Consider the following 26,929-nt stretch of genomic DNA (forward strand, 5'->3'; position numbering starts at 1 on the left):
TGTAGTCCCTCTCTTAGCACTCAGCTCTTTCAGATACTGGCTGCATATATTGAAAAGGAAAACATGAGGCACAGAACACAGGCATGAATGGCCTTCTTTCTTGAGCAGCGCAGAACAGCAGTAAAAAAGCTTTATGGTGTCTGTACTGAGGCAGAGGTTGTGACAAGTAGTGTGCTTCAATGTGAGGCAGAGGGGAGATCCTGAGTTAGGAAAATAGTACCAAAAAAAAAAAAAAAGTATACTTCTGAGAGATAATTTGATAAGCTAAGTAAAAAGCCCTTAAATCTAGCAGAAAAAGTAAACATTTTAAAGAGGAAATGAAAACTGACAGCACTGCTTTCTGCTTGTCTGTACATGTTTATCTACACCCATATATCCAAAGCATGCCCAGAAATGTGGAATGCATGGCTCTGAGATGGAACTGCCTGTACTAGCACACTGCTAGAGCCCTTCCCAGCCCAACCCTGGCTCCTGCCAAGGTCCCTTCTGGCAGGCCATGTCCAGTGCTGGGCAGCTTTGGTGCCTTAGTGCCCAGGGACCGCTTGCAGCACAGTTTACACGGGGCTGCTCTCTGCGTCAGGGACTTCATCTCCTGGCATGGATGAAGCCTCCTGGTAGTCCAGCCTCTTGGACATGTTCCTTATGTCCAGAACACTTTGTGAAACAAGATTTCAGATTTTTAGCCTGGCTTTACCTAGTTGGATTGATTCTGCATGAGAAATGCCTCAACGAGCTACCCTAACTCAGTGCTGCATGGCGACAGGAAGCTCAGCAGGCACCAGCTCTACACACAGCACTGCACAGAGAAAACATCCAACTTTGCGTTAGAGAAACTGCCGATAACAGTTTATTAGGAGGAAAACTGACTTTCCTGAACAGTGCAGTTCTGCGGAGCAGCGTGAGGAGGGGAGAGTGGTTAAGCCTGTTTCACAGTTTACAGCCGACCAGCTCTGGAGCAGCTGACCTTGAACATGGCTTGCTCGAGCATCCTGATATTAACTACGACCATTGCTTTTGTGAAGAACACAGTCCCCTGGCTCCCCGCAGCCCGCGCTGCACAGCAGCTCCCCGCACCGCGACGGCGGTCGCCAGCCCCAGTCAGGGCGCTCTGCGCCTGCGCAGCGCCCGCCGGAAGCGAGCCTCCGCCCCGCCGGCTGGCGAAGATGGCGGCGTCCACGGGGCGCTTAGCGGTGCGGCGGCTCTTCCTGCCCTGGTGCACCCGCTTCGTTCGGCCGTCCGGCTCTGGGAATCGGGTAGGCGGTGGAGCGGGGATAGAGAGGGGAGTTCTGGGCGGCATCGGCGCTTCGACGGCTCTCTGCGCTGCTCGGGCCGCCGCAGTGAGGGCGGGGGGCTGTAGGCCGCGTGTCGCGGTGCACGACGGGAGTTGTAGTCTTAGCGTGGGAGCCGAGGCGCTGGAATGGCGGGAGTGTCAGCGCCCGGCTGCGTGCCTTCAGGGGCGGGGGGTGTCGGGAGGGGCTGTGTGCTTTCTGTGCGGCCCAGGAGGCTTTTGAGACCAACTGAGCAAACAAAGCCAAACCAGAGCTGGGCTTCTTCCCTTTGTTGAGGAAAAGTCTCTGGAAAGACCTCATTAAGGCCTTCCAATACTTAAAGGGTGCTTATAAACAGAAATCAATTTCCTGCAAGGGCAGACAGGGATATGTTTTAAAACTAAAACAGGGGAGATCTTGATCAGATGTAAGGAGGAAACTTTTTATTCAGAGAGCGGTGAGGCCCTGGCACAGCTGTCCATAGAGCTGTGGGTGCCCCATCCCTGCAGGCGCTCAGGACTGGGTTGGACGGGGCCCTGGGCAGCTGAGCTGCTGGGGGGCAGCCAGCCCAAGGCAGGGGGTGGGGATGGGGGGCTTTAAGGTCCCTTCCAACTCAAGACATTCTATAATTTCTTAATGATTTTTTTAATGTTAATTTCTTGTAACTTTTCTTCTGGATTAACTACAAAGTGGCAATTTCAATATCTGGCTTTATTCTGGGCAGCAGATGACTGTGACTTGCAGTCTTAGACATAGGCCCCAACATTTAGTTGAAGGGAAGCAGTTGCAATCTAATTCATTTCAGTTGCCTTAAAATGTATGAGGAGCAGTTGGAGTCGTTTGGTTTGTTCAGCCCAGAGAATGGGAGGGGAGCTTCCTCATAAGGAGAGCGGAGGGGCAGCACTGATCTCTGCTCTCTCTGGTGACAGTAACAGGACCCAAGGGAACAGCATGAAGCTGCGACAGGAGATCCTCAAGTTGGATATGAGGAAAATGTTCTTCTCTAGAGGGTGACTGGGCACTGGAGCAGGCTCAGTGGGGCTGTGGTCAAGGCACAGAGCTTGCCAGAATTCAAGAAGCATCTGGACAACAGTCTCAGACATATGGTCTGACTGTTTTTTTTTGGTGGCGTTGTCTGGAGCAAGGAGTTGGACTCAGTGATCCTTGTGGGTGCCTTCCAACTTGGGATATTCTGTGATGCTTGTTTTTTTTTTTTCCTTCTGAGTTGGTTAATGTATTCCTGTGTGAAGTACTGACAAATAATTTTGAGAGAAAAATATTTTTTTAAATGCATGTTTTAAAGAAGGAGCCATGAACTTACATTTAAGTTCAGGAATACATTTTAGGAAAAGCATTCCAGGATAGGATAGGACTAAAGCCCTCAGTATGGGAGATAAATGGGCCTATTGGAGCGTGCCAGGAGGATGGTCATAAAAATGATCCCAGAGTTGGAACATCTCCCCTACAAGAACAGCCTGAGAGCTGGAGCTGTTCAGCCTGGAGCAGAGAATGCTCTGTGAGACCTGAGAGTGGTCTTTCAGTATCTAAGGAGGGGCCGTAAGAAAGAAGGGAGCAGACTCCTTTAGCAGGGTCTGTGGTGATAGGACAAGGGGAAATGGTTTCAGACTAAGAGGGAGATTAAGATTGAATGTAAGGAAGCAGTTTTTAACAGTAAGGGTGGTGAGGCACTGGAACAGGTTGCCCGGAGAGGTGGTGGATGCCCTGTCCTTGGAGACACCCAAGGGCTGGATGGGACTCTGAGCACCTGATCTAGCTGTAGGTCTCCCTGCTCGCTGCAGGGGAGCTGGACCAGATGGCCTTTAAGGACCCCTTCCAACTGAAACGGATCTGTGGTATAGCTTACAATCTAAGTATGACTGATGTCTTTTTCTTACAGTGCGTACATGTGGGAAGAGGCAGATTCAGAGCTGCCCAGGCAGCAACAGAAGTAGTCTTAAATGTTCCTGAGACTCGTGTGAGTCCTCTGGAGAATGGCTTGCAGGTAGCTTCTGAAGACTCCGGGCTTTCAACGTGCACAGTAGGTAACCTGTAAAGGGGATGTTTTTTCATAACTTCCTGTTTTTTTCTTTATGGAACTTTGTTGGGGTCTATAAATGTTTATTAGCAATTGTTCTTAAAAGGAGCAGAGAAATAGGATTCATAAGGCTTTTGCAAGTGTTTTGTAATGAGAATTTTGCAAAGGTCTTTTCTTTTTTCTGGTTCACTTCAAGAAAAAGCAATTTAAAAGTAGGTCTTAAAAATCTTATGTGTAGTTCATAGAGGAAAAACAGCAAAGTTGCATTATTGATTGATAAAATTATTATCCCCATTGAGGTTGGACTTTGGATTGATGCTGGAAGCCGATATGAAAATGAGAAGAACAATGGAACTGCTCACTTTCTTGAGCATATGGCTTTCAAGGTGAGTATGAGTCCTGGCTTAAAATTTACAACAAATTTCTAAGTTAGTTATCTTTAGGGATCAGTGATAGGAACTTAGAATTGTCTAAAAACAGTTTACAAATCAGGGGGATTGGATTTTGGTTCCACATAGCAAAGCCAAATTTTTAGTCCTGTGTAGCTGATACAGAACTATAGGTTTGTACCAGGTCTACTTTTAACTTGCTCTTTATTTTGTAAAATGTTCTTAGAAGACACAAAACCCAGCTTTTCATTTTAATTTGTGAGCATAGTGGGATTTAGATCTTCCTAAATATTGGAGAGATTAGTATGCCAGTATTCATTTCAGAAGACTTTCTCTTCACCTTGACTTTGGCAGGCAAGCGGTATTAATAGTCAGCAAGTGGATTCAAAGGTTCAGTTTCACTTCCTTATTGTTTTGTTTCAGGGTACAAAAAAGAGATCTCAGTTAGACCTTGAACTGGAGATTGAGAACATGGGAGCTCATCTGAATGCGTATACATCAAGGGAACAAACAGTGTATTATGCAAAGGCTTTTTCAAAAGATTTACCAAGAGGTAACTGCTTTTGTTAATCTGAAAAGCAGCAAAGAGTAAAACAAACATCCAGCTCCTGGTGAAGCATGAGAATGATTCTTTTACTGCCTGACAATCCCTTCTTTCTTGGGCAAAAAGTACTTTATTAAACCTATAGGAATGTGGGAAGGGTTGTTGTGGCAGAAGCGATGTTGATACTACAAGTGTTTCTGCTGGACTTGCCCTTGGAAGTGCCTTTTGAGCTTGTACATTTTTAAAATTTTTCAAGTTCCAAACAGCAGCTCTTATGAGTGAATGTTGGGCCACCCCTGCTTTGAGCTGAGTTTTACTTTTGGAACCAGATTTTTCTGGTAGTCTGAAAATTCAGTTTCCATTCCCATCTCTGTTTTCAATTAGCTGTGGAAATCCTCGCTGACATAATCCAGAACAGCACCCTGGGAGAAGCAGAGATTGAGCGTGAGCGAGGAGTTATACTCCGAGAGATGCAAGAGGTTGAGACCAATTTACAGGAAGTTGTCTTTGATTACCTTCATGCCACAGCCTATCAGAAAACAGCCCTCGGAAGGACAATTTTAGGACCCACTGAAAACATCAAGTATGTCCAAGTTTGTGGCCATCTTCAACTGTGGGGTAACTTTTCTATATTTAAAAGATTCCTGTGAAAATGCAGGGAATGACTTTAGTTTAAATGTTGGCCTTGGAAGATACATGAAATTGCACTGAATGTGATTGTAAGAACTTCCCCGTTGCCCCTTTATGCAGTCATAAAAGTGTACGTGAACTTCACGTGTCTACTGCACACCTCTCTTCTGTGCCATTATTTTTGTTATTTGTTAAAAGATGCAAACTTGGAAGTGCTCCTTTTTCCCACCAGTCAGGTGTTAGGCACTGTTGTAAATAAACCTGCGTTTACACTACTCTTTTCTGCACTTGTTTACAGCAATGCAGATGAGGAGATCACCAAACGTGCTATTGTAAAACTGACATGAGATCATTGGTGGATCCTGGCTCCACCTGACTGAGATCAACATGGAGTAGAGTTGTAATTCTTACTCCTTATCAGGAAGCTGTATGAACTCTGAAAGACAAAATATATGAAGCTCCTATTTCCTCTTAATTGTAGCTTTTTGCTCTGTACGCTGGCAGAACTTATAATTACTTTGATACTGTATCATTCTGTACTCTTATTTCTTCATCTTGTCATAAACTTTACTGACATGGTAGTGATGATTCCTTGACTGTTGCAGATCCATAAACCGTAATGACTTGGTGGAGTACATAACAACACATTACAAAGGACCCAGAATAGTCCTGGCTGCTGCTGGAGGTTGGTATGAGTTACTCACCCTGGATCGTGTGAAACTGTACTTAAAACCATGGTCATTTAAGTTCCTGGGAACAACACGGTGAATTGCCTGTTGTTTAGTAGGTCCCAGATGCTCATTGTTAGCCCTGCCTGTTCAGTTTGTGCCTCTGTAGCCTTTGGACTTCTGTTCCCTTTTTCCCTCAAGTAAAATTCCAGAAACATTCTTAAATCAATATGGAGAATTGAATTGGAGGGTGAGGTCATTGTTCTATGTGAGCTTGAAAAGAAGGGCCTGGGAGGAGGAGGTCATTGTGAAAAGGGAGTAGCAAAAAAAAAACAAGAGAAAAAATGTTTAGGCTTGAAATTGAGAGCGGTTTGATTTGGAATATGATTGTGATTTTATGCTGAGTAACAGTGCTGTGAGCAATCTGAAAGTGTGGGATTAGAGGGCGGAACCTTACTGCTTGCTAAAGCAATTTAAATGAAGTGTTTGCAGAGTAGCATTACAGAGTTTGTGAAAAACCTTTGTTCAGGGGTCTGTCACGACGAGCTACTTGACCTAGCAAAATGCCATTTTGGTAACTTGCCATCTGCTCCAGAAGGAGGGCTGCCACCCCTTCCACCATGCAGCTTCACAGGCAGTGAGGTAAGCTGCTGGTGGCTTTTTGAGCTGCCCTTTATCCCTTTATTTATTATTTATATATATTATATATATTATATTATATATTATATATTATATTATATATATATATTTATTATTATTGGAGCACAACTGACACATGCAGATGAGAGCTCAGTTGTTTTGCACGCAGTGACAGCAACAGGGGTAGCAACAGGGGTACGTAGTTTCCAAAACAGCACTCACTTACCAACTTCTTTTCGGCAAGCCTTGCTGCCACTGCTTTCTCTGCCCCATTGATTCCTGGAAGAATACTTCCCTTACTCCTGCTGCTGCTTTCCTTTTGTTCCCCTGCCTTCACCACTGGAACATGTTCTCTTGCTGGGGATATGGAGGCATGTGTGTTACATTCCAACTGTATTCAGATACTGAAAAGTCATTCTCTTTCCTTCCTGCTCTTTCTAAAAAACAATTTGTAGTGCCCTCTGTGTGTAAGTGGGAAAGTGTTACAAAATGTCCAGAGTGCAACTAGTTAAGGCTGATGTAAAATGTAACTTTGTGCCCTTTAATTTTTGGTTCCGAGTGCGTGCTTTGGGATGCTGGTGTAGCGAAGATGTCTGTGTATGAATGCTGAACTTGTCAAGCACGTTGCCACGTGCAGGTTGTACTACATCTGCTTTCATGTGCTCCCACAGATTCGTATAAGAGATGACAAGATGCCCCTGGCGCACATTGCCATCGCTGTAGAAGCAGCTGGCTGGTCTGACCCAGATACCATTCCTCTTATGGTAGCAAACACTCTGATAGGTAACTGGGATCGTTCCTTTGGAGGAGGAGTGGTAAGTGGACCTGCAAGCACCCTGCTTGTAATGAGGCTGGTGAGACTTGCCTGATGGGGTTCTGCCAGCACAGGTGGATTTGAGCATATCTGAGGGTGGTACTGTTACTTCATGATATTATTTCTGAAGGTCCTTCATTAAAGCAGGATAAGGGAAACCCAGCTGGAAGTCAAAGAGGGTTTGTTGCCCAAGATCTATGAGAATCTTAGGAAGTGGTTCTAGATCACTAAAATAGAGGTGATTTGAGGCCTGCCAGTCAATAGCAGAATGGTTCATCCTTACACATTATCAGAATGTGTGGGTATTGCCAGCTGTTCCTTTCTTGAACCTGTGTAGCTTTATGATTTTGGCTTAAAACCTCACACTTGCATGTGAGGTTACATGCAAGGGAAGAAACTGTGACAATGAAGAGCTGCTAGTGGACTACGTAGCCTCTGCTGGACCTTCTGATACCATTGCATGTTCTGTCATGATAGAAATGAAAACAACACTAACAAGCCTTCAGAAAATTCATGAAATGTGTTTTCTCTTGCCTCAGCAGAATTTATCCAGTAAACTTGCTCAGATTGCCTGCCATGGTAACCTGTGTCATAGTTTCCAGTCCTTCAACACCTGCTACACTGACACAGGGCTGTGGGGGCTCTATATGGTCTGTGAGCCATCGACTGTACAGGACATGGTGCATTTTGTTCAGAGAGAATGGTAAGCAAACAACTGTTTGTCTAAAAAAAACATTGTTGTGGACAAATATACTTTACTTTAGAAAAAAAAAAAAGGAATTCTCTGAAGAGAATATTTCTATTTCTCTGCTTTGGCTTGCCTGGGAAAAACAACTGTATTTGGTTCTGAACTTCAGTGCATGAGATGAACAGTCCCAGCAGCCAGTTTCTGGCACTTTTACTTAGGATGAACACTTCTGGGCTTAGGTTTCTTTTTCTCCCCCGGAAGAATAAGTGTGAACTGTAGTTAGTAGCAGTGCTTTTACAAGGAAGATAATGGCAATGATTTTCTTTCTGACTTTCATGTGAGGACAGATATGAAAATGTATGTCAGACTTTTTAGAATGCTGCTAAGCCAGCGTGCAGTGCCATGAACTGCATGTTTGACAACTGAAAGAGTAAATATTCAGCATAATGAATGGACAGTTACCTTTAAATACTGTCACCAGTTAATGATTCTGCAGTTACTGTCCCACGTGACACACCAGGTATTAGAGTACATAGGAGAGTGATGTGAAAAGTAGCTGAGCTGTTATATACAGAATCTTGAAACCTGGGACTATAGATAATTTTGTTCATCTAAGACCTTGTATCTAAATTGAAAACATGATCATAGGTGCAATTCTAATGCTTGAACTGAAGATGTAATTAGAGATAGACATGTTATTTACAGGCTTGAAGTAGATGAATTTGAAAGAAAACAAATGAGTTTTTTTTTCCATCGTGTAGCACTTACTTATTTACCATTATTCTGAGATCTCTGTAAATAGCTCATAGGTAAAAACATCATTGCTTTAGCTGTCTGTATGCTGCAGCTTAACACCAGAGAAGCTGTGAGCCCTTCTTGTGCTGGAGTAATGGGTTAAGAGTACTGCATCCTTCTGTCCTTCTAACAGTCTTCTCTATGCAGTGTGATGTAGTTACACTGTTTGCTATCTTACCAAAAGCCAGGAAGTAATGGATTGCCTTCTGGGCTAATTACCTCTAATTGCTTGGCTCCTGGTAGCTTACCAGCAGCCATTCTCAAACTGGCAAGTATGGACCACACGTGGCTCAACGCATTCACTTAATGAAAGGAAACAGCTCATCTAAGGAGAAAAGCTTGATCTTAGGCTGAATACTGGTATGCTTCCAAAACCTTTCCTACTTCTATCATGCTGCTTCTGCATATCCTGTGGCTTGTTTTCATATCAAGTTCTCTTATCAGCACTGCCTATAGAAGAGATGTGCTTGGGTAGATTGCCTGCAGTAAGGAGGCACACAGCCCTCTTGCACGCCTCAGGTCAGCTTTAAGTAATGCTTTTGGATCTAAACTATTTTTCAGGATAAGACTTTGTACAAGTGTCACAGAAAATGAAGTAGCTCGAGCAAAAAATCTTCTGAAGACAAATATGCTGCTGCAACTTGATGGTGAGACTTAGAGGTTTTGTTTGTTTTTTGTTTTTTTTCAACTTTCCTGCATTTGTATGCTGATAAACTGAAGCTTATTTGCTCCTGGCTTAGGCTCCACCCCAATCTGTGAAGACATCGGAAGACAAATGCTGTGCTATAAGCGCAGAATTCCAATTCCAGAACTTGAGGCAAGGATTGAAGTAAGTACCACCCCTGTTGTAAATTTTTAATTAGGCCCCTACTGCAGTAATTAAGTTTCTTAATTGTTATAGGAAGTACAGTACAGAGGTTAGACTTTTTATCAGAAAGTTTTAACTGTTTTGCTGCCTTTTCCTCTGGGCTGCTAATAACTTTTTGGCCAGGGTTGGTAATGAAGATGTCTCTCTAATTATTTTAGGCTATTGATGCCCAGACTATTAGAGAAGTGTGCACAAAGTACATCTATGATAAGCATCCTGCAGTTGCTGCCCTGGGTATGTTGCCAGGTTCCCCTATTGTAACCCCCTCTACAGCTTTCCTTAACAGTTCAGAATGTGTCATCTCATGGTCAACTTTCTTTAAATTCCAGGTCCAATTGAACAACTTCCAGAGTATAACAAGATCTGCAGTGGGATGTATTGGCTTCGTGAGTAGTGGATGATAAGAACTTTCAGTATGTTTGAGCTTCAAAAGAAAAAAAGAATTAAGAGGCTACCACTATCTCCTTCTTATAGCTTTTGAGCTGGGAGAAAGGATTTGAAAAGATTAAAACTCAAACTCCAACTGTAGTCCTGCGTATTTGTATACTTAAGGAAGTAATGAAAAAATGTGTAGTATTTGCATTTTTATTATAAAACAAAGATTGTCAGTAAAAGTCATTTCTTGACTTTAGTAGCATTCATCACTTGTTCTTGAGCAGCTTTCTTTGCCTTGACCATTTCAACGAGTTCCTGGAGAGTTGGGGAAAAAAACAAAACACACAACTTATTGAAATGTACAGCTTGACTTTGCAGGCAACCTGAAACACTTTGCTAGGGCTGCATTAAAAAAGAGGTGACCAGCAGGGAGACTGAGGTGATTGTCCCCCTCTACTTGGCTCTTGTGAGGCCCCATCTGCAATACTGCATCCAGGCCTGGGGCCCCCAGTACAGGAAGGACGTGGAACTCATGGAGTGGGTGCAGAGGAGGCACTGAGATGATCAGAGGGCTGGAGCAGCTCTGCTGTGAGGAAAGGTGGAGGGAACTGGGATTGTTTAGCTTGGAGAATAAGTGGCTGTTTACAAGGGTGGATAGTGATAGGAGAAGGGGGAATGGTTTTAAACTGAGACAGGGAAGGTTTAGGTTAGATACTAGGAGGAAGTTTTTCACACAGGGTGGTGACGCACTGGAACAGGTTGCCCAAGGAGGTTGTAGATGCCCCATCCCTGGAGGCATTCAAGGCCAGGCTGGATGTGGCTCTGGGCAGCCTGGTCTGGTGGTTGGTGACCCTGCACATAGCAGGGGGTTGAAACTGGATGATCATTGTGGTCCTTTTCAACCCAGGCCATTTGACAGTTTAATACTATAACACAATTTATCCTAGAAAGAACCCAACCACAACTGACATGGTGTTGAAGGTCAATGCTCATACACTTCTCTTGTAGTATAACACAAAATAAAAAAAAAAAGGGGGCTATGGAGAGGACTTCACAATCTCTAATAACTTGTCACATTTAAGACAAGTTTCAAGAGGCAGCCTCTTCTTCCCAGCTCCCACCTTCACTACTTGCAGGGAAAGAAAACCTAGTCCTTACTGCTCTCTGGGGGCCAAATTACAAAAAAAGATTATTCTCTCTAAAGCTCCATCTTGTGCTAGCTTGCTATTGTCAGGTGCAGTGCTTGGGAGGGAGGGCAACAGTAAACACAACAGATTCTAATGAGACCTAGACTACAGGGTAAGAAAACTTTACCTTATATCGCTTCATGCAGTCTTTTTTTGACCGGCCTGGGACAGCTGCTGCTATTTTCTCCCATCTTTCAGGAGTATTTACTGGGTAAGTCTTCAATGCTTGCTCTAAAAGCTTTTGTTCTTCTGTAGTCCAAGGGGATGAATCTAAAGGCGATCCTGTTTTCAAATGCAAAAGTGACAAAAAAAAAAGTTTAGTAACAAACTTTTGAGATAAGCATAATCCATTAAAAAATCATAGATATTAAATCCTTACACTACTGGCCAAGTAGCATATGTGATCTTTGAATACAGCACAGAATCTTTGGAAGGTATAAGATAAGCAGGGGTTTGATAACCATAGCTGTCCTGTGAAATCACATCCTTAGGGCAGCGATGTTGCTTTTCCTTTGTTTTTCACTAAGGGAAGAGTCTGTTGCAAGACCCTAGAAGGTTTGATTGGAGGTGTTTGGGCTTTAGCAGGAAACCAAAGCTTAGCTGTAGGATCATCCTGTATTTCAAGACAACCCCTCATGCCTACTGTTTCCTGAAAAGGAGGAGCAGATGATCTCAAAATCAGACTTAATCTGTTGCCTCACAAAGAAGCATTTCAAACTGTCACTGTTCAGTTAGCTTTGGTTTGTACTAAGCGTATGAGAAATTATCAGATAGATCTAGTAACTGAGCTTGTATTACCTTCTTACTAAAGTTTCTCTGTAAACAAGTCTGAAGTTAATATATTAAGATGCATAGAGGAGACAGCTTTGCAAGAAGGGTTCTCTTTTCACCATTACCTTCAAATCGTTCAGAGGGAGCAGCGCTGTCCATCTGAGGCACCACCCCATGTTCCTTTTTAAATTTGTCAAATGCTTTCTTGTTGATATCATCTTTTTGATGAGGGTCTATGAGAAACGGAATAGTTATTGCAACAAAACTGAAGCCAGCTATAATAGTAAAAACACTGTAGCAGATATCTTAACAGGCACAGAATAGCAAAAAATAAAAGCCCCAGTTCATGCATTCTTTATGACGATGGCAAAGAGGTTGGTACATAAAAATACTGCTCAGGGCCCAATACATTTTGCTCCAACTCCTATTTCACTTTATGCTGCTGAAATAAATACCTCCTCCACATAAACTTAAGCCTGAAAGTGCTGCTTCAGTGTGATTGAAAGGGATTGTCTTGTGCAAGGACTGCAGCAGATCTCCTGCCTTACCCAGACTACCTGTGTCGCAGGGGCAGTCAGGAACACAGGCAGTCTCCAGCCTCCTTATGTAGATACGTGGCACAGAGAAACAACTGTAATGCTGTTTTTTTTTTGTTTTTCTTTTCTTTCCTCCCCCCCTCCCCTATAGTAGCACATTCTGCTTTTTGTTGAGAACATAATCCAGAGCCTTTTCTCAGTATCCCAGCTCTCTAGCTCCTAGAGCCTACAAAAGCCATGTTAATTTAGCTGTTTGACTGGTGTTGAATCCCACAGTTGGGTGGACAGTTCATCTCACTTAAAGCATAAGAATAGGGCCTAGACATTTACAGGTGCATTGAGTTAGATTAAAAGAATTTCAGGGATTCACTCATGAGGTAAAGACTTAATGTGATAGCTATTAGGATGGAAATACTGCATCACAGAAATGCTCCTCTAAGTTTTCCACCTGAGCTATGTTTCTGTTTGGGACATACAGCATTTTCTCCCAACAGACACACTGTGCTGTTTGAAGATCAAGCAGTACAGAAATGTGCAGAGGATCTTAGTACAAAAATAAGCAAATACAGTTACCAAGCTTCTGGAGGCTCTTTGCTTTATTGATGACATCTTTTGCTGTTCGTTTTATTCCAGTGATAGAGTGCAAGTTCATGTAGTTGGCAATAACTTCCCACCTAAAGCAAGGACAGAAAGGGGAAAAACAGTACATAATATAGTAGCTTATATTTGTACAAGCTACAATCAAGCTTCTGTATGTAGCTGTACATATACAAACTCCTAATTTAAATTTATTAGTACTTAAACATATGAAAACTCTCAGTAACTAATATGGAAAGTTTTTAGTCACTAAATACTATGTTTCTGTTAAGAATTCAGTCAGCTTGTGCAAAGTTCTTGGCTTCTCAGACATGAAAGGCATGGGGGTAGAATGTAGGTGTGGAAGTGCAAAACTAGTCCTTGAGACTGCTCGGCTGCTGCTTACCTGAATTCCCTAAACAACTCCAATATAAAATACTGCACTCTGCTGAAATGGCAGCGACATTATTAACACTTCTTCCAATGCCCCTTGAAAGTGGGCCTAAACATCAGATAAAGGAGATTCAGCAGGAGAGAGCTGGAACAACCCAGCCCCTGAATTATCCACAGTGCATCTTAGAAAACAGAGGAGAAGATGTGCACCTGATCAGACAGGAGCATCACAGATCAAGGCCTATCAAAGCTCTTGCTGCTCTTGACTGCTGCAACGCAGTGCAGAAACAAATACTGGTGCCATATCTATCACTATCCTAAGTAAGAAAGCTTGGGTTTTGTTTTTTTTTTTGGTTTAAAGTAGGCATCCAAATCTGGTAATAGAGGCTTCAAATCTCTGAATCCTAAGTGAAAGAAGGTATTTTAATCCTGAGAAAGATAAGGATTTAAGGCATAAGGAAGTGATCACCTGGGATTTCTGTCAATCCCAGCCTTTCCTTTTTTTCCAGCTCTCTCCCAAAGAGAGAAGAGGTACTTAGCTCTTTCTATGTGTTTTCCTCCTAACATGTAGAAGAAAAACAGCAACACATTCATTGTGGAACTACTGCAAGTAGCTTACACGCTTGTGTTCCCATGCAGCTGGATCACAGTCACTGTTCCAGTTTTGTTCTGGGCTTTAATGACTGGTGCCTGTCATGAGCCATATGCAAACATGGAGCAGGGCACAATCTTGCTGATGGACTGAGGTCCAGTTAAGTGAAATAAATAGGCCCAGAAGTAATTCCAGACACATTTACAGCACAGTATTAACAGAAGAAAAACCAGAGGCTGTTCAACAGTCAAGGAAAACAAGGAAATTTAAAGAGTCCTACTGACATATTTAGGACAGTTGGAAAATAAGTTGTATTATGCTTGTTATTTACTTAAAGTTATTAGTTAGCTTTTTAACTATGAAGTACCTTGAATTAGTCCCTGCTGGGAAGAGGTTCACCGCTTTAATTAATAACTGTAAATCATCTTCTGGCCAGTTTTTGCTCCCACCTCCGCCACCTGTTGTTGACTTTTCTGAACTCTTTGTTGCTTGGCGCATACGAGCCTCTGCCTCTTCTTTCTCTCGCCTTATTTGCTCATTTATTTCTTCTATCTGAGGGGTTGTAAATGAGCATTTTCATTTTTAAGAAAGAAACATTATATGTTGCTACAAACCCCCCCTCTCTAGAATTGCTTTGAGCCTTGAACTTTGCTTAGTTTCTGTTTTGCACATGATGCATGAAGAAACAGAGCTCATCTGATTCTGCATTATTTCCCTCCATCATGTGCACAAATGTAGCCATCCCAGATTAGCAGCTACAGTAGAAGTCCATCCCAAGTTCACTACGAAACACAAGGATTAAGGCAAGATTTCTGAATGCAATGGGAATATCCATGCTAACGTCTGACACCAAAAGACAGATCCACAGAAGGATTAAGAACCTAAACTGGTTAGTAGGGACAGTCCAACATCCATTCTGAGTACAGTAATTCCCAGAGCTTCCAGTGAAACTGCTACCTAACCCTGGTTAGGCCAGAAATTCTCAATTATTATGATTATAATTCAAGTGAAAGCTTTAATAGGATAGCTAAATTAGCATTGACTGCAACAACACAGACTTCAGCTACTCACTGTTTACTCAGGCTTAGGTGGCCACATATACAGTTTGTTAGCAAGCAGGACTGAATTTATCCATCACACAGCCTTGTGAACTGTAATCACATCTTGAGACAGCAGTTAAATACCATTCATGTATCTACTTCTGCCTAGATAACTGGATGTACAGTGCAGTCCTGATAACATTAAAACACTACATGCTTACACCTGTTGGAAGGATTCTCACTGTCTCTTAATTAAGTCTTCCTGGAAAAAGGAAAACTACTTTAGATAATTTTTATTAAAGCAGAACAGCTTTAAAGAAGGACAGAAAGGTCAATATCCTATTTTGGAACACTCTCCTGGATACTGAGAAACTGGATTAAATCATACGGAATGCAAGAGGGATTTCAGTCTTAATTTTTCAGTTGTTTCATGAGAAAACCTAACCCTGGGATGGGGGCAGATGATCTTCTCCATCAGGAAATAAAGTTCACAGATGTTACTCAAAAGCAGATGAGAGAAAGCATCCTATTCTCTCTGCAAGACATGGGTTCAGCCTTGTTACTCCAAATGGATTTGCTTTCCTGGCAACTTGAAGCAGATCCTTGTGGAGGTTCATGAATCTTGAGCAGAAGCTTTTCCTATATTTGGCATCCAACCCACTGGCCCTTCCATGTGTCTACAGCATATTAAACCTTCTGTGGATCCAGTCCCGGGTCATGGATAGTAGAGGCAGGATTTTGTAAAAGAATTGACTGCTCTCATTCCCCTCCTAGGGGATATATAATTACCTGTTTTACTACAGCTGCCTTTCCTCCTTCCCTTGTTGTGGATGTAAGTGCTTCATTCAAGCACTGCAGACTAAAAATAAATGATTAAGTTACAATGTGTCGCTAGTAGAAAGGTGGATGTCAAAACGAGCGGGAATAGGAGTAAGAAAACTTACCTTGCTAGCTCAAGACGATCACAAAGCTTTTCCACCTCCTCCATCATTTTAACACAATCTGCCTCATTATCAGAAAAGTAATTCCAGTTCTGGAAGCAGAAATACATGTTCTGCAAAGTTCTTGAATTTTATTGTTCTGACCCTTCAGACAAAATCTTAACACAGCATTCTTCAGTCCCTGCTGTGCTTCGGCCTGTTCGGTCAGCCTTACTCAGAACTGCACGCTAAGTACGCACTGGAGCATTTTGCTGCTCAGCAAACCCACTTTCCATACCCATCTCTGACCACAAGAACAAGCGCATGATAAGCTCTGATCTAAGCAAACATAATAATTTCACTCACATAACCTGTATTTCACTATGGTAACACTGAAGTACCTTGCACGTTGTTCTCAATTTTTGCCTTTCCTTCTTGATTGCTTTTTTCTGTATCTCTTTTTCCTTCTTTGCTACTAATGCTTGTTGCCTAACTTCTTCTTCCTCTTTTTCTTTTGCTAACCGTGCTGCTTCTAATTCTGCTTGTCTTTGCTGCAATCAAAAAAAAAAACAACAACCAACAACATAAACACACAAAAATATACACAAAGCAAGTCATGCTGTTATAAGGTCATTCAATATTAAAATCTGCAGTTTCCATATTTTGGAGTACAGCAATACTTCAGTGTTGTCTTTGAAAGCACTTTTTAGTAACCTACAATTCCCAAGCCTTTCATTCTGAATACTGTTTCCAGAGACATATTTTCCAAGCTGTTACTATTAATCAAGTAGATAATATTACCTCAAAGTGTTTCACAGCAAGCAACTTCTTGCAGACCATACCCATGAAGTGCATAGAGCTGCTTGCTTTATGTTAGAGGAAGGCAGGTCACAGAAGTCAGTGACTGCCTTTAAGACAGAGGGAGTGTATGCAATAACAAAACCCAATTCTGTAAGTTTTTCATTTCAGATCCATGCTCCTTATTTTCATCTCTTTCTCAGAAGGCTGTCAGCCTTTACTGCCTGTTATGCTGGGATCAAGGACAATGCATCTGTAAAGCCCAATATAACTTTAACAGTAACCTTCTGACCCACCTAGAAGCTGGAGCCTCTAGACCAGGTGTGAACGAACCAGGCTTTTTCAACAAAATAAACTCAGTGGTTAACTTACTTTTTCTCTTGCCTCTTGTTCTTTTCGTTTTGCTTCTACCTTTGCTTTCTTCTCTGCTTCTTTCTTTGCCTTTTCTTCCTCCTTAAACTTTTTTATCCTGGGATCACAGCTATACGCATTGTCTGGCAGAGGAAAGGACACGTCACGTACAAGAGAAAAACAGAGCTTTTCTGCTGTTAGTTAACAAATCTCTTTTACAAGAGCAGTTTGTATGCTCACCAACAAGTATCCTAATTCTGTTCATCTCCTCCTTTTTTCTCAGTGCTCTGGCGGCCCTATTCTGCTTTTCAATCCATCTTCTTTCATCTCGACTGCAAAGGGAGAGCGTAGTTAGTTCAGCACTAATGCACAACACAGTCTGTAACTTTCAGAAATTCAGCAACAAACTATTTCAGAGTTTCCCCACACGGATGCTTTTTCATGAATACTTCAACAACAAGCTTCAAAAAAAGAACTTCCATGCCCCAAGATGGTGTCCCAAGTGCTAAGTGCTGAAACAATCAAACAAACCTGCCGAACACCTGACAAAACAGGCGTCTCACCTCTCATTACAGGGAATGGCATCATGGACTCTATTTCCAAAATACATCCATTTGCTGACCTAACATTAAGCTCAAGCAAAACAACTGAAATACTAGTATAGAGTTTAATTAAAGGGCAGCAGTATGATTAATGCCAATTATCACCATTTCACAGAAAATAGGCTGTGTCAAGTAAACGTGTGTGTACAGAGCTCTTTCCATGAATTACTCATCCATACAACCAAAGGCAGATAAATATCCCTTGGAACAAAGGAAACAATTCCCCTAAGAGTAGAGAAGTCAGTAACAGACTGAAGGATTAGAACAGATGTGCAACACAACCTCTGCCAAGAAAGGATGACAAGAATCACGAAAAGAACAGGAAGCCAAAATGTGCTTAAGTACAGCATGCTATGAATTGTTGGTCTAAACATTTTTAAAGCAGACATTGAATGACTGGAATTAAGTACAATACAGGGCTATGCAATTAATTCAAGAACTTTCCAATAAGAAGCCTAGAAAATAATTTATCAAAAATACAGCTGGTATAGAATTGATTACAGTGCCTTCACAGAACCTTCACAGGAGAAGAGAACAATGAGATCAGAAAGAGAAAAAACAAATTAAGTGCAGAAAAAGGCATAAAGGAAACAGATGTCCAGCTAGAGCCTAAGTATGGCACCAGTGTTAGACACAGAACTGGCTAATTGCTGCAGCTGGCTACAAAACTGGTTTCTGTTCAGACTTGGAACAGGAGGTTTATGTAATTATGGAGATACAGGAGTGACTGAGTGAAAGGTTGTGTCCTGTGAAATACAGGTCAGACTAAATGATTCAATGCTTTATTTTACTTTAAATGTTCTGTGTTTATAAGAATAGAATTAGAATGTATTTTCTAAAGGCTGGATGTTGTGTTGAGGGACATGGTTTAGTGGGAGCTACTGGGAATCGGTGAACGGTTGGACTGGATGATCTTGAAGGTCTTTTCCAACCTTGGTGATTCTATGATTCTATGATTCCAACAGCAACACGGTCTGGTAATTCAGCTACTATCACTATACCAAGAAGTATGCAGTTTTTATTAACATCAAGCCATCAAAAATAATTCTTCTATATTCCAGAAAGCATTGCTTGTCCCAGCATAGTTTAACACGGAGTTGGATAAAGAAACAGTATCTGCTTACTCATCTACTCTGTTTTGGGTCCGGTTCAACTTTTCAGGCAGGTTAAGAATAACAAGCCTGAACTTCAATGAACACACTGGAGATGCTTTTAAACTTTTATTTTTCCCCCAACCAAAACAAATTCAAAGTCCGATAGAAACACCCCAAGAACTCTTCAATCTCACAACTGAAAAACCAAAACAAAACAAAACCCCAAATCCCACAGTCCAGTTCAATTCCTCAGCTGACTACTGAGCTGGGAGAGCAGAACCCCATCTCAGCTCAGCAGCCTTTTCTCCTCTGTTTTTATAGTCTGAATACAGCAAGACTTTTCAACTTGTCCTTAGTCTGTCACTCTCCTACCAAATTTCTTTTTACTTACATACCATTCTGCTTTTTCTTTTTCTTCTTCATCTAAATAAGAAAACTCTCTCCAGGAATCAAAATTATACCTAAATTGAATTTAAAAAAAAAAAAAAGAATTTTAAAAATATAGAATGAAACAGCAAAACTATTAGAAATAAAGAATGTTCTTCAAAATCAGGTTTTTTTGGTAGGCACTTACACAGCTTTTACAATTTATAAGGTATCATTTATAATTATACTGCATCTACAGAGATACCACTGCGTTAAGTCAATGCTATTGAAACTAATAATTCCTATTTCTGCAGGACCATCAACTTCACAGTGTAAGCTCCCAGTACAGGCAGTGGAGATGTACAGCAGCATTAAGAGAGAAATCATTTAATCTTTATGTAGGCATCCATATTTAGCAGATGAGCCAAGCCATAAGCTCTGTGACTTTCTCAGACTTATCAGACTCTCTTTAATGAGGGGAACTTAAATATCTCCTGGACACCTCCACTGAAAACACAAGTGAAACAAACCTCCCCTCTTACTGTGTGGGACAGCTCAGTTTGCAGCCACCCTGGCCAAGCACTGTCCAAAATCCCTCTGCAACTGTAAATTTACAACGTGGGTGTTCTAGCTAGAATAAATCTAGCATGGTTTATGGAAGGCACCAAATAGCTGTGAAGCAATGTCATGACCTTACACAGCCAGAACAGACCACAGGGCAACAATCTACATACAAACTGGTCTGCAAACCCTTTATATTGCACACCTTGAACACTGTGAAGAGCAGCTGAGGTCATCATCTAACTTACCAAAATGAATAGAATGCATCTACCTCTTCAAATGAAGAGTTCATGTCCCCAAGTTTAGGAACATTTTTCTTATTTGACCACCTGAAAATCAATGGAAATGTTCAAGAAGTAATATATATGCAATCTTGTTTCATAAAATGACATGCTTTAAGTACAAATCAAAATGCCACAAGTGAGTTCCTTCCCACCACACAAATGGATCATGAGGAAAAAGGAAGAAATCATGATTGTCTGCTCCAGATTGTGCCTTGTTTGGGGAACTCTCCCAGAAAAGCAGCCTCCTGCTTCCCAGGTTTGGCACAAATAGAAGCAGATCTGATGGAGCACAAACTACCAACACTAGTAACAGGGCCTCAATTCTCCACACACATCCTCCTGGTAGAGGAGCTTACAGAGAACAAAAGGTGCTCTGTGAGTAACTCAGCTCTGCCGTAGCCTACAACAACTTTCCCATGTTTTCTAACAGAGTACAAGAGAATAACACATGTTCTGCCTACATTCGATTTCTTTCCTACAAGGAGGGAACTATTCCATGGGCTCCAGAGTTTGTTATTCCATGACAGAGAATCCATATCCCAATGGAGAAGGGATCATCTGACAGCCACAAAACCAGATCTGAATCTCCGGATTGCTTACTTAGACACTTAATAAATCTACCTAAAATAAGCAGTAGGTCACTCAGAATGCCTCATATAATAAAACACTTTTTCATATTAAAAAAATAAGTTAAACTGAGTTTAGACTTGTGACAGCCTTAATACAAAGTTAATTGGCAAGCATGAATCAAACGCAGGAAAAGTCACACACCTTACAAGAGAGAATCACCAAATAGTGACATTTACGTATATCTTCTGTCCTAACCAGCTAAATTGTGAATATAACTATTGTTAATGTCTCATCCTCATAAGAATATCATAAAAAAAGGAATTTTTAGTCAGTAACACACGAACTTGGCACAGTTAATTACTTTAAGATGAAGCAAAGTATTGTACAAACAGGACAGTATGTAATATGGAACCAAGAAGAGTCTTGTCTTTTTTAAGAAAATCTCATGGGTCAAACCCAGTCACTGGTATGGCATTGGAGATTATTTTAAAAAGAAATCATTGAGAATGCTCTATTTTAATTGTGTTAATTTGACAAGAAAACAATTCCCAGCATCCCTTAAAAATTGCACCTGCTAATAACAATGCCAGAAGAGTTTGCAAATACTCTGTTGCACTTCAAAAGCAACAGGACGTGGCTTACCTGGCATTTCTTTCAAAAACTGGTGAAAAAACTTCAAAGAAGTTTTCTTTTGCTTCACTTTTGGAAGGTACAGAGTTATCAAAAGTAGGATCTATGCTGTTGAACGCTCGTCGTTTCACAGGGTCAGACAGTATCTCATAAGCTGAAACAAGTGACCAGACATCAAACACGAGACTGAGAGGAGCTCTCCTGGCAAAGTGGGAACGCTAACAGAAAAGGCTCTACACGTTTAAAAAGGTGCACCCAGATTTGTGTTTGATTTTCTACAGCCAGAAATTTAATTATTTTGGTGGCATCTCAACTTGTATTGCTGGCAATTCCTGTTTAACTAAGCAGGAAGAAAATGTCTACGAAAAACAACATATTTAACTATTAAAATGTAACAAATTAATTATATTTAAAAAATCACAGAGCACTCAATTCAGCTGTCACTGATAGCTTGGGAATGACATCTTCAGGCTTTTATTTTGCAACAAATCCTTGCAGACAAATTAACAAAGTCTTCTAAGTCCTCCAGTTGGGGAACAGCACATTACAACTTTATAACCTGGAAATTACACTCTGCAACTCCAGTAAACTGTTTTGTTTTTTTTTCCTCCCCTCAAGGAAGTGTGGAATTTGTCTGTCAGATCTACAATACCTATTATTTTTCATCAGAAGTAGAAATCCAAGAAAATCAAATTCATATTGCAATTATTAGTGGGCTTCTCTGACTGCTTCCCTGTAGAGAGAATGCCACACCATGAAGGTCACATCTTGCAAGTGATCAGCTGGAGACCTTGATGCTTTGTGGTTCTGTAAACTGAGGAAGGAATGAATGCAAGGAAACAACAATAAGCTGCTGCGTGCCAATCTTCCCTTGCCCCCAGGGACTCTTCCAGTACTCTATATGACATCAGTTGTCTTCTGCATTACAAGATGGGAGCTTCAACAACCCTCAGACCATTTCCCTAGTGCCACCTGTAGCTGAGTTCAGGAAATATGCTGTATCTCACATCTGACAGTTTGCAACACTGAACAAATGGACAAAACATTTCTTGGGCTAATCAGGCAGCAGCAGAACTTTGTACTCAATTCTATATTGCCTGAAGATCTTACTTTCCACTTGAAGCTGGTTTTCCCAACAGCTGAATACAGGCGAATAAATAATTAGAACAGGTGGGAAATAGGTTTCCCTACTAATTTTCAGATATTAGGATTTTTTTTTCCTGTTTCAAATTGAAACAAAGTCACAACTATTCTGGTATTTGTTAACATAATCTCAAAAAAGTCTGGTTTCAGTCAATTCATAGAATTGTCTGAGTTGGAAGGGACCTTTAAAAGTCATCTAGCCCAACCCCCTACAGTGAACAGGGACACCTACTGCTAGATCAGGTTGCTCACAGCTCCATACAGTCTGATCTCAAATGCCTCTAGGGTAGGCCACCCACCACCTCTCTGGGCAATCTGTTCTGGTGCTTCATTACCCTTATTGTAAAAAAGATTTTCACCCAGTATCCAGTCTAAATCTCCTCTCTTTTAGTTTGAATCAATTTCCCCCTGTCCTATCACAACAGACCCTGTTAAAGAGCCTGTCTCCTTCTTTGTTATAGCCCCAACCACACAATCATTGTTCATTTTTGAAAAGATTTAGCTTAGCTCTATAGAAGACTGTAAACATCATTAGCTCGTCTAACACAACATTTCCTAACATTTTAACAAACAAGAACAAGTCGCTTGGAAGAAGGATTAGAAGATGCTCTCCCCTACCCTTACTGATTGAAAACATTCGTTTAAAAATAAAAGCACTACCAGAAGCATAAGTCTGGCTATACCTAAACTAATCTCTAAGTTTCTGCCATTAGCCAGCAAGAGCATTCTAGGTCACTGCAGGCAGGAATGAAATGTCATTGAGTGCACTTGGTCATCTGTGGGCAAAAGCGAGCGTCTGAGAAAACCGATATCCCAGCTGAAATCAACAGACACTCCGTTGGCACACTAAGAGCATTAGAATTCTGACTTTTTCTACTGCAGTTGGTGTCCTGCAGGAATTCTTTTACAGTGTTTCATTTATTCTAGGCGTGTGGCAACCTCTAGTGGTTCACCCTTGCATACACTGTTGTAAGAGTTCACAATAAGTTTTGCATTGTCACCAAGTGGCAAAGGTCGGTCAGCTGTATTTCCATACTGCCTCCACCCAAAGAGAAGTTACATTTCAGTGATGGCTGCTGATAAAGAAGTTTGCCAAAACAGAAGAGAACGTCTTTGGCTTTGTAGTTCTTTAAAAGTAGCAACAGAAACAAATCTCATAAAAGAGGTCAATGACTTACCTTTAGTTATGCACGTAAAATAATCATTATCACCTTCTCCTATTTGCTCTCCTGCAGCTTTTCGCTTGTCTGGATGATGTTTCAAAACCATGGATTTATCTGGCAAGTAGATGCATAACATTCAGAAATGTTTCAGCACAAACACACACGCACACGTCTTTCTGGTCAAGTTCTCTACTCAGGCCTTAAATCCTGAGAGATAACTTATGGTTATCTTTAGAATGTCATCTGAAGTTGTTATCAAGGCTGTCTTAGAGCTCTACAATCATCAGGAGAGAGATGCCCCAGTTCTTGCTCAAGAACATTAGTGAGGCCAGGTGTTGCTCTATGCAGTACTAACACAGGACCCACAGTGGCACTGCTAAGAAGTCCAACATATGGCCATGTACCAATTGCAACATAATTTTCTGTACAAGTCAATAACTTGCTACATGTGCTGCCCAAGCCAGTTCCAAACATAAGGTAATGTGACCAAGCTGTAAGTGAAGAATGATTTCTATTTTTGTGCTCTCTGTGACCACACCGTTGCTCGCCATGGCTTTGCTGGTAGGCGACAGGCTGGCACATTGCCTTAGCTCAGTCAAGTGAGCCCAAAGGAAACCTTCTACCCACTTGCGAGTAACTTAACCTTCACCTGTGGTTTAACTGACGACAGTGATTCTACTCATACAGGGACAGCTTTTTTATGTAACAGTTTGCAAGATAAATTCACAAAGCTGTTGGCTTATTTCATAGAGAATTTAACAGTCAATTTCAATCTTCAAACAAATACTTGCAGTCAGCTCTTGGTCACATTGCTTTCTAGAAATAAAAGTTCTGAAGCCTGACATGATGTTTCTTGGTGTGTAAATACCATAAAATACCATTGATAACCCTCGTGCACTTGTGAACCTTCACATTTCATGATTTCAGACACAGGCCCATGCTACCATTAAGCAGCACACTGCACTTCCGAGCGCTATTGTTTGCTTATCTGAAACACCAAGGGAATGCAACCTTACAGAACACATCCTTAATGGCTTGATAATATCCCCAGCACTCAGCAACAGGAACTCTACGCTTACCACACAGCAAAATGACCAAAGAAGAGCACAAGTGAACTTCTCAGAGGTCTGAATTACTTTTAGTACAATATTTAAATGCATGAAAATTTAACAGTTATCACTCTGTTCCCACAAAAGCCTGAGCCTACCACTTGGGAAGATAACAGCAGTATCTATGCTTCTTAAACATTCAGTAGCATTAACGTGGCAGTTAACAATTGTAAGGGGGCTTGAAGGTAACAATTTGTTGAAACAGGCAGGGCCAGACATATTTCTCAACCTTTCACTGAGCTTGACTGCAGACTCCAAAATGCAAAAATATAAATTTACAGCCTGTGTTGGGATTTGTTTGCCTGCTTGTTTTTTGTTGCTGCAGTTTGTTTGTTCTTAACCAAAAATCTTGAGATAAGAAAACAAGATGTGAACTCAGTGGAATCTTCCATTTCACTCGCTTTGGGCCTGTGGATTTCAGAACTGTGAAGTGAAACTACAGGCTGGTAAGCAATTGGAATCAAAGAGCAGGTCTGTAAAAATAGTAAAAAACTTCTTTGTGACATGTTTGAACGTGTATGTAGAAAACAGAGCTGTACTTCTGAAAGAAGAGTATGCTTATGAGGGAAAGATACTTACGAGCTGCTTTGATTTGTTTCTGAGTAGCCCTATATCGTATATTTCCTAGCCCAAGAACTGCATAATGGTCTTGATTCTGAGGAACAAAGAACAAAGAGCTCTAGTAAACACTGACATATGTGATCTAAGAAGCCACAACACATGTAAAGCAACATCTTTAATAAAGCACATCTTTAAAGCAAAAGGCAGGATTCTTCTCTCTCACAATAAACATTCGAAAAAGCCGATAGGAACAATTTTTTAGAGGTTGCTAAAGAAACTCCAGTACCTCAACCCAAATAGTATTTAAGTACTGGATTGGATCCTAGAAAGTTTGATTGAATTGCTGTGTCAATACTAAGCAAAACTCCAGAATATAGAAGACTAAGCCCTCACCCCATGCAGTTTTGAGTTTGTCCTCAACTGATTACGCATGGAAAACACAAAACCAGTCAAGTCAAATGCTGACAGACACAGAAAGATTCAGACTGGGGTAAGGAGGGGCAGCTGGGAGTGGCAGGTAAATTTGTCAGGAGATTTCCAGCAAAAAAAAATCCCGACACACACAAACAAACCACAAACCAAAACAGCAGAGTCACTGCCAACAGAATACCTTCCAGTCCTTGGGATCAAGTGTTTTGAGCATAGGAAATTCTTCAAGTTGCAATTCCTCATCCCCCGATTCTTCAGAAAGTTCCTTTTCATCTTCTAGCTCCTGGAAAGAGGCAGAAACATTTATGTTTCTCCTCTTAATAAATGCTTCAAACCATCTTCCCACAGGTTCCACTTGACAGAGCACTGATGCTATAAGCAAAAACACAAAAGCAACTTCACCTTCTGTGGCTTACTTTTTTGTTGTTGATGTTAAAGTACCATCAAAGTACTACATGACACAAGGCTGCAGATTGCCAAGTTACAGAATCACAAAGAGGGCTGGGTTGGAAGGGAACTCAAAGACCATCGAGTTCCAACCCCCCTGCTGCAGGTAGGGCTGGTACCCACCGAATCAGGCACCACACCAGGTACCAGCTCAGGCTCCGCTGGCAGATGGTGCCACTGCCTCACCACCCAATCCGTGAAAAATTTCCCCTTAACCTCTATGCCCAGTCTCCCATCTGATCGTTTCACACAGTTCCCCCTCGTCCTAACACTATCTGTCCGCGTAAAAAGTTTTTGCCCCATCCTGCTTCTAAGGTCACACAAGGGAAGGCTGGAGGAGCTCTTCGGAGCCTTCTCTCCTCCACACCAACTCCCGCAGGCTGTCTTCAGGAGACGTGCCGCAGCCTTCTGAGCATCCCGCGGCCCTCCTCTGCACGCAGCCCCACATCTCCCCGTGCTGGGATGCCGGGAGCCCCAGGCTCGGCCGCAGAGCGCCCGGTCAGCCGCGCCAAGCTGTAAGGACGGCGGGCGCTCCGTCCCACAGACCCGGCGGCGTTCCCGAACCCCGAGCAGCGCCGCCGCTCCCAGCTAACAGCCGTTACGCGGCTCGGCTCTCCCAGGCACCGCTGCCGCTCCCTTCCCAGCGGCCGCACCTGTTGCAGCCGCCTCACGCGCAAACCCCGAGGAAAGCCCCGAGCGCTCGGCACGCGAATCCCCCCCGCTGGGTTCTAAAGCCCAACTTCTGCGCTTCCGCGGGCGGCCGCTTCGAGACCGCCCCTCTCGGCCCCCGCTTCGCCCAGGAGCCCAGCGCCGCGCGGGACGGCCGCCCTTCCCCCACCTACCGGCCGTCAGCGCCCCGGTGACCGCCGTCAACTGCCCCTCGTGCGCCCCGCGCAGCATGGCGGCTCGGCGGGAGCGCGCGCCGAGCCTCGACCGCGGAAGCCGCCGGCCTGGCCTCGCCGGTTGCCGGGAGCCGGCGCGTGGAGGAGCCCGGGGAGCGCTTCCGGGTCAGCGGCGGCGCGAGGGATCCGCGGGGCCGCGAGGGGGGAAGCGGGGCTCGGCGCCGAGGGGAGCGGCTGCCGCCGGGGGGAGG

At 42.4% G+C, this 26,929-nt stretch overlaps 2 protein-coding genes across 5 annotated transcripts; one reads left to right on the forward strand and one right to left on the reverse strand.

Annotated features, from left to right (window-relative positions):
- Positions 1-1,117: 1,117 nt before the first annotated feature.
- On the forward strand, positions 1,118-9,969 carry PMPCB (peptidase, mitochondrial processing subunit beta). 2 transcript variants are annotated; one of them, XM_048947130.1, is made up of 13 exons: positions 1,118-1,253; positions 3,166-3,306; positions 3,603-3,689; positions 4,116-4,245; positions 4,621-4,819; positions 5,472-5,551; positions 6,064-6,176; positions 6,845-6,988; positions 7,527-7,690; positions 9,032-9,117; positions 9,211-9,299; positions 9,497-9,572; positions 9,668-9,969. In XM_048947130.1, exons 1-13 carry the CDS (start codon positions 1,164-1,166, stop codon positions 9,730-9,732), a joined length of 1,464 nt encoding a protein of 487 aa, XP_048803087.1. In that variant the 5' UTR covers positions 1,118-1,163; the 3' UTR covers positions 9,733-9,969. The 2 variants fall into 2 exon arrangements, with proteins under 2 accessions (XP_048803087.1, XP_048803097.1); XM_048947140.1 differs by having other exon boundaries at positions 7,530-7,690.
- DNAJC2 (DnaJ heat shock protein family (Hsp40) member C2) lies at positions 9,908-26,843 on the reverse strand. 3 transcript variants are annotated; one of them, XM_048947098.1, is made up of 17 exons: positions 26,679-26,843; positions 25,571-25,761; positions 24,979-25,054; positions 23,306-23,404; positions 20,997-21,138; positions 19,749-19,829; positions 18,969-19,034; positions 17,118-17,209; positions 16,899-17,020; positions 16,130-16,279; positions 15,753-15,841; positions 15,598-15,667; positions 14,136-14,320; positions 12,781-12,881; positions 11,797-11,904; positions 11,028-11,182; positions 9,908-10,028 (listed from the first exon to the last, which is right to left on the reverse strand). In XM_048947098.1, the coding sequence occupies exons 1-17, from the start codon at positions 26,734-26,736 to the stop codon at positions 9,954-9,956; spliced, it is 1,860 nt and encodes a 619-aa protein (XP_048803055.1). In that variant the 5' UTR covers positions 26,737-26,843; the 3' UTR covers positions 9,908-9,953. The 3 variants fall into 3 exon arrangements, with proteins under 3 accessions (XP_048803055.1, XP_048803074.1, XP_048803066.1); XM_048947117.1 differs by having other exon boundaries at positions 25,571-25,672; positions 26,679-26,805; XM_048947109.1 differs by lacking the exon at positions 26,679-26,843 and adding an exon at positions 26,490-26,583.
- Positions 26,844-26,929: the final 86 nt, after the last annotated feature.

The sequence above is a fragment of the Lagopus muta genome, chromosome 1, assembly GCF_023343835.1.
Source record: "Lagopus muta isolate bLagMut1 chromosome 1, bLagMut1 primary, whole genome shotgun sequence".
Classification (NCBI taxonomy): Eukaryota; Metazoa; Chordata; class Aves; order Galliformes; family Phasianidae; genus Lagopus; species Lagopus muta.